Source organism: Populus euphratica, unplaced genomic scaffold (genome assembly GCF_000495115.2).
Source record: "Populus euphratica unplaced genomic scaffold, PopEup_1.0 scaffold834.1, whole genome shotgun sequence".
In the NCBI taxonomy this organism is placed as follows: Eukaryota; Viridiplantae; Streptophyta; class Magnoliopsida; order Malpighiales; family Salicaceae; genus Populus; species Populus euphratica.
Genome location: NW_011500697.1, coordinates 64,764 through 72,373, shown reverse-complemented (window position 1 = coordinate 72,373; position 7,610 = coordinate 64,764). Strand labels below are relative to the sequence as shown.

General features: G+C 35.1%; 1 protein-coding gene across 1 annotated transcript; it reads left to right on the top strand.

Annotated features, from left to right (window-relative positions):
* The first annotated feature begins 209 nt into the window (after positions 1 to 209).
* LOC105116032 (T-complex protein 1 subunit beta-like) lies at positions 210 to 5,391 on the top strand. The gene is made up of 11 exons (XM_011013176.1): positions 210 to 442; positions 906 to 962; positions 1,246 to 1,311; positions 1,415 to 1,526; positions 1,773 to 1,901; positions 2,369 to 2,440; positions 2,564 to 2,679; positions 3,175 to 3,251; positions 3,633 to 4,118; positions 4,586 to 4,901; positions 5,052 to 5,391. The coding sequence occupies exons 1-11, from the start codon at positions 440 to 442 to the stop codon at positions 5,196 to 5,198; spliced, it is 1,581 nt and encodes a 526-aa protein (XP_011011478.1). The 5' UTR covers positions 210 to 439; the 3' UTR covers positions 5,199 to 5,391.
* The last annotated feature ends 2,219 nt before the right edge of the window (positions 5,392 to 7,610 follow it).

Sequence of the window (7,610 nt, the reverse complement as noted above, 5' to 3'; positions counted from 1 at the left end):
TATAAAATCTGGTTAGAAATTTTTTTTAATACCATTTTAAAAATATAAATAAGTTAAAAAACTTAGTTTCATAGCCATTTTTGGAAATATAAATAAGCTTAAGCAACTTGTGAAAAGACAACTATTCTTATTAAAAGAGTTTTGAATTTAATTTTTGCCATTAAAAAATAATTAAACTCTGTAAAGGTATTTTTTTAAAAAGAAACCCTAAAGCAAAGTCCCCTCATCACCCAACCCAAAGGCCAAAGTGCGACGACAGTTCTTCCTCGCTCGCTATTCACCCAGTTCCAAGCCGCCTCCTCCTCAGTCTTTTCCACCACTGCCGTCTGCCATCCTCCTTCGCAGCAGCCACCTTCAGCCTCCGCTACTTAAGCAGTAGTACTAGCTCCAGTACCATCAGCAGCAGCCGCAGGCCATCCCGATCCACTACCCGTGAGTCATGGTGAGGAATTTTCTTATCTTTCTAGATTCTTGTTCAGTATGTCAAACGCCAAAGAGAGCGATGGGGAAGGCTAGGCTAGGCTAGGTTAGGCTAGACTAGACTAGGCCAGCATTGAGGCTTTAATGCTTTGGATTTTGATAAAAGGGAAAGAACATCAAGCTTTCTTAGGATTTCCTAAGAAACCTTCCATTTTCTTATCGAACATTATTGATTGTTCCCATCTTTCTCGTTTTTAACCATTTCAATTTTCATTGTAATGCATGGATTTTAATTATTTTTAGAATTATTAGGGTTTTATGCATGGATTTGATTAATGGTGTGGATAGTCCGGCTAACTTTAGGTTTAAACTTTGCAATGGTGGTATGCCGGTTGCTGACTAGTGCTTCTCATTTCTTTTTCTTTTTCTTTTTTTTTTAGTTTTGGAATTTTGTTTTTGAAGATGACTTACTTGGAATATTGCAGGTCGAGAGAATTTTTAAAGACGAAGCTACCGAGGAAAAGGGAGAGCGTGCCAGACTGGTATGTTACTGTTTTTTTCCCGGTCGGGTTTTTGTTTTGTTCTCAATGGATGCTGTTGTATGCAGTAATGTATTTGAGAAGTTTGTGACGAAGTTATTTGTGTGGCCGGAAGTTTTATTTTCATTACTGTTTTGTTACTGTTATCATGCAATTCGATTATCAGTCAATAATTCTTGGATTGAAACAATGGCTAACTTGGCAGGGGGCATTGCTTTTTTGCTTTTTTTTTTTTTTAATTTACTTGAGTCGTTTTGTTTTGTTTTCTTTTTTTGTTCTTTTTTAGGCATCGCTTATTGGTGGGATGGCAATTGCTGACTTGGTCAAGACAACTTTGGGTCCAAAAGGGATGGTAAGATTTCTTCATTATTGAGTGTGTTGTCAAAAATTGAAAAACATTGCGTGTTTTGGTTTATTACTATTGTCATCTTCTTGGTTTTTTCAATTTTTTCCAGGATAAAATTTTACAATCTACTGGCAGAGGTCGTGAAGTCACAGTCACTAATGATGGGGCCACCATCTTGAAGTCCCTTCACATTGACAATCCAGCTGCTAAAATCCTTGTTGGTATCCTTGCATTGCTAATATGGCTTGTCAATTTGCTTTTTAGGATAGTTAAAGCGTAAGGATTTTGCAGAGGAAAACTTTATTAAAAAAGGGTGCTTGTTATTTATTTTGAAATATCCGGTCAGAGTCATCTCTCTTTCAATTTAAAATTTAGACATACTAGCAAATTGTTGTGCATGATAAAAAAGAACTAAGGTAAATAGCTCTACTGGAATTTGTTATGGCAATCTTTAACTCACTACTCAGACATCTCGAAAGTTCAAGATGATGAGGTTGGTGATGGGACAACTTCTGTTGTTGTTTTGGCGGGGGAACTTCTAAGGGAGGCAGAAAAGCTTTTAGCATCGAAGATTCATCCAATGACAATAATAGCAGGTTTATTCTAGGCTTCTGGCTTTGCAATGCTTCCTGTTTTCACCCTTCTTCTTGCTCTGATCTTTTGTTATTGTTGGTGCTTCTTGTGAGCTGTTTTTCATTTTTGCTGAGAATTTGAAATAGTGTTTTCCATGTTTTATTACATGCAGTGCTGTTTTACATTATGTAGATTGTGTTCCTTCTCTGCTTTAACTTTGCCTGCTAAACCAGAGCCTGGAATATTGGATCTGGAATCAGTCTTTCCATATAATCTTGATAGAGGAAATTCCCTGCTGATCATCTCATTCCTTTTTGAATTTTCAACAAGTTATGCCAATTAGAGTGCCAGAGATTTTTTTCCCTTTCAAAACTGTCAGTCATACCTTTTTTTTCTTAGAGACCTAATGTTAAAATAATCATGGTGAATTTGAGACTTTAACTTTTATAGCATGAGATGATTTATTGATGCTGTTTCCATGATTGTTTAGGTTTCCGAATGGCAGCAGAATGTGCTCGTAATGCTTTGCTGCAAAAGGTTGTGGATAACAAAGAGAATGAAGGTATCAATTGCTCTATGAATATGAATTGCAGAATGTGTAGAACTTGGTTTTTGCTAATTAGCTTTTGATAGTGCTTTTCATAATGCATTTTCTGGCATTGATGTCTATAATTGAGTAATGCAGAGAAATTCAAGTTGGACTTGATGAAGATTGCAATGACTACTTTGAGTTCCAAGATTCTATCACAGGATAAGGAATATTTTGCAAAACTGGCTGTTGATGCTGTTATGAGATTGAAGGTGAAGTGGTTTATATTATACCCTACCAGTGATTTTTTCTTGTTATTTTCTTGACTGATTTATTGTTGTTGTTATTATTATTATTATTATTGGATGGGGGGGAGGGGGTTGTGTATCTTAAATGACGGTTTTGAACCCATCCTTCAGAAGCAATCATTTAATTGGAGATACAGGATGACCCACTTTTGTCTTTCTGTTTATGAAATTAAGTTCCTTTTTTTCTTTCCAGCAGCGACATCTGTACCAGGTGTCATATTTTCTTGTTCTTTTGTCATCATGCATTGTGTGCCTGTCTGTTGTCTGTATTTTACACCTGTCTGATACTTCTTTCTATGTTGTTCCCCTTGTTTTTTTTTTTCTCACCTTCAAAGATGCATTCTTAATGCCATCATTTTGTTTCAATTGTTCAGAGAATCTGTTTATTATTGAGTCAGATGTGAAGGGTATTCTTTTTCCTTGTTGGTTTGGCCATATAATTGCCGTTTGAAACTGCAGGGAAGCACAAACTTAGAGTCCATTCAGATTATCAAGAAGCCTGGAGGATCGCTGAAGGATTCTTTCTTAGATGAAGGGTAGGTACATCAACTTATAAGAACCTTGTCATGTTTTTGAAGTTTGCACCGCATGGTGCAAATTTTTTGGCCCATGATGAGAAATGAATGGTCATTTGTAGTGTTTTGCAGCTTGAATTTCCTTTTTTGAGTGCTAGGATGTGCATTCTTGCACTGTCAATTACTTTGAATTTTCTGTGCAAGTTATCCTGTAACTGCTGCTTGTATATCCATCTATTTGTGTTTGGTAATGGTAGTTACTAATAGATTAAGGAAAACAACTTGCAAGATCTCACTTGGTTAACAAGTGGTGGCTTTCTTGTCTGTCCTTGTATCTTTATTGATGCATTGACTTCTAATAGCCTTTTCACGAATATTTAAATTGTTCTTTTGCTTTTTCAGATTTATTCTTGACAAGAAAATTGGTGTTGGGCAACCAAAGCGCATAGAGAATGCAAAGATTTTGGTGGCAAATACTGCAATGGACACTGACAAAGTGAAAATCTATGGGGCACGCGTTCGTGTTGATTCAATGTCTAGGGTTGCTGAAATTGAAGCTGCTGAGAAGGAAAAGATGAAAGAGAAGGTGGATAAGATAATAGCCCATGGGATTAATTGCTTTGTTAACAGGCAATTGATTTACAATTTCCCTGAAGAACTCTTTGCTAATGCTGGAATACTTGCAATTGAGCATGCTGATTTTGACGGAATTGAACGGCTGGCTTTAGTGACTGGTGGTGAAATTGCATCAACATTTGACAATCCTGAGTCAGTTAAGCTTGGTCACTGCAAGCTCATTGAGGAAATTATGATTGGTGAGGATAAGTTGATTCACTTTTCAGGTGTTGAAATGGGTCAGGCATGTACAATTGTACTGAGAGGTGCAAGGTAATGTGTTTCTTCAGCGTCTCTAAAACCATTATGTTGTTATTTCTGTTCTAATCACTTCGATTCCCGTACACGAATACCTTCCTTCAATCAAATAGATTGATTCCCTACCCGGAGAGAGTACTCTGGATTCCCTTTCTTAAATTTCTGCAAGCTGGTAATATGTTCAGTTTTTGGTTCTTTGAGGGTTTAGACCAAATGTTCTCACTTTGTATATAGATAGCTGTTAGCTTGCTATTTAGGAAGGCAGATTAATGAAACTATTTCTTTGGAATTGATGTGTTTGTGAATGATGCAATTGAGTCTGATGGTTTGGATCACCCCAATGCAGCAACTCTATTTTGTGTCCCTAGACTTGAAATATAATATAGTCACCTTTTCTTTTCTTTTCTTTTCTTTTGAAAAAACCTTGGAACTAAGGTTTATTTTTCAGTTGTCACCTTTTGATTTGTTTTCAATTTTTGTAGCCGTCATGTGCTTGATGAGGCAGAAAGGTCCCTGCATGATGCCTTATGCGTGCTGTCTCAGACTGTCAATGACAGCAGGGTTTTGCTTGGAGGTGGATGGCCTGAGATGGTGATGGCAAAGGAAGTCGATGAATTGGCCCGAATAACTCCTGGGAAGAAATCCCATGCTATTGAAGCTTTCTCAAGGGCACTCATAGCAATTCCAACTATCATAGCGGACAATGCTGGTTTGGACAGTGCGGAATTGGTAGCCCAGCTCCGTGCAGAGCATCACAAGGAGGGGTGCACTGCAGGAATTGATGTCATCTCTGGATCTGTAAGTATATGATTGACAGCTTTGGTAAATGCAATTTTTAAGACATGCCAGCTGTTTACAAGTGGCTAGCTGGGTATTAAGTAATATTTTCAAATCCATTCTATCCCATGGGCATAGTTTGATGATTTGTTGCTCTTTAACCTATTGCAGATAGGAGATATGGTTGAGCGTGGGATTTCCGAAGCATTCAAAGTTAAGCAGGCCGTACTGCTCTCTGCAACTGAAGCTGCAGAGATGATTCTCAGGGTGGATGAAATCATCACTTGTGCCCCACGTAAGAGAGAGGATAGAATGTGAAATTAGGTGGGCCCCTTTTGCTGCACAAGGATATCTGTTGTAATGCCAACCTGTTCTCCTGAAACTTGCCGGACTCTTAAGTTTTGCAATGGATGTTAGCTGTTGAACTGTAGGCCAACGTTTTTTTATGTATTAAATTTCAATTTAGTAGCAACCAGTTCCGAGTGTGAATGAAGATGGGGATTATCCAATTTTGATGCTGTGTTCACTTTCCATCTCATCCAATCAGATCTTAGATTGCCCCTTACCATAGCAATGTTTCTGAGAGACACTAGCCTTCCCGGGCCTTTGGTTGCATCAGATGGAACCAAGGCTGTTCTTTCTGTAACTCTTTCTTCCTTCCCTCCTCTAAGAACAACACCTGTTCTTGTTCTTCCTGTTCCTCATTCTTTTGCACAGATAGAAACCCTAAAATAATAACGAAAGAAGAAATGGATAAAATCTTTCATAGGCCAAGTTAACCCAGCTTCAGGTTAACTGAAATTCAAAATCCATAATAAATATCCCGTCCTTGAAAACTTTAGAACCTGAACATGAAGACAACATTAATAAACATTCTAAAAAGCTCTAAAATCATCAATTTCGTGTAAATGGTGTCGCGGTGCTGCTCAGATTTCTTCCTCTGTTTATGCCTTGAGCCTTGATAGAGAGGCACTACCTGACATCACATCCTGAAAAATTAAAATAAAATGTTATAACTAGCATTCACTTTTGTTTTATTTTCAAATTGATAATCAAAATTCATACTATGATGGTAGCGTTGTTGATTATTATTATTATTATAAATACATTTTTTAATTTTTTACTAGAATTATTATTAGCACCACAATTATTATTATTACTATCATCATCATCATCATCATTATTATTAGTATTATTATCACCATCATTATTTTTATTGTTATTGTTAATATCACTAACTTTTTTCATGATTACTAATAGCTATTGTTTTTTCACATGTTTATGTTGGAGTTGAAGAGTTTTCTTTCCCAGATCCATAAACATGTGCACTAAATATGGATGAAGAAAGAAAAAGAAGAGAAGAAATAAGACGAACGCGCGAGCACCTACGTTAGTATGATGTGAAAATTGAGCACCTACATTTGTGGCATTTTACAATACCTCCTTAAGTGATGCTCGCACAATGTTTTGCCTCCTAGAAAGAACCTGGATCGTAGAGGGATGCTGGTCGATCACAAGCCTGGTTCTGGCTCAGAAAATCTTATTCACATCTCGTTGGAGTGTGATTTTGCTAGAGCTATGTATTTAGGAAGCCTAGTGGTGCAGGAAATTGTTTCATAATATGTAGGATTTTTAATCTGACTGTCAAAATGAATTGATTTTTTTAATATATAAAAGATTTCAAAGGCCAGGTTCCATCAAAATTTGGGAAGGATTCAAATAAAGCTAAGAAGTTATTGTTTGGTATTTGTTATATTTTTTAATTGATTTACAATTTTTTTTCTATTTAGATTAGAATTTTTTTACCTTTATTTAAGATTTTTTTCCTTGTTAGTTTAGAACTTTTATTACTTTTCTTTTCTTTTTTTATTTTCCTTATTATTTTAGGTAAGTTTTTAGGTTTACTTGAGAAATTATAAATCTTTTAAAGAGATAGACTACTTAAAAAATTATTTAATAATAAAATTATAAATTAAAGGTTTTGTGTGATTTTTTTTTTAAAGTTGTGTTTTTATACTTATTGTCTTTCTTGTATTGCTTTCATTTAAGTCATTTGGTATAAAAAACTAATGAACGCTTTTGCTTGCTATGTGCTGCCATCCAATGTTATTTTGTTTTCTACGTGGTGCTAAATAATTATAATTGAAAAAATTTGCATAACATATTCAAGTAAAAGGAGATGAAGAGGTTCTTCATGAGAGAAATCTTTAGGAGTTTGCGATAAAAGACATGTAAAGATAAATTGAAGATTTGAAAAGAGTTGTTTAGCATATAGTGATAAAAGATATGTAAAAGTAAATTATAAAACTAACTTATCAGTTGGTAGAAGTCAAGAGCTCAAAGAATTGTAAGAAGAGTAATCATGAATTTATAGCTAGTTTTGAATACTCATTCAAAAATATGAGTAAAGGAGGCAACTTCTTGATCCATATGAGTATTGTGGTGATTTTGGTGATTTTATTTATAGCAAGATATATTTGGAATGATAATTTTTCTTTTATTAATTTATGATGTTTATTTCAATGAATACTATGTTGATGATGATATCATAAACAATCATAGTAAAAGTAATGATGATATCATTAATGATTTTTTTTTTTAAAAAATAGATGTTGAATGCTAAGAAAATATGGAAGGTGCTCCACAAAAAAAAAATATTAATGTAAATTATGTTGATTCTTTTGATTACAAGATTAAAATTATTATAATAGCAGATGTGCTCAAGGGTTA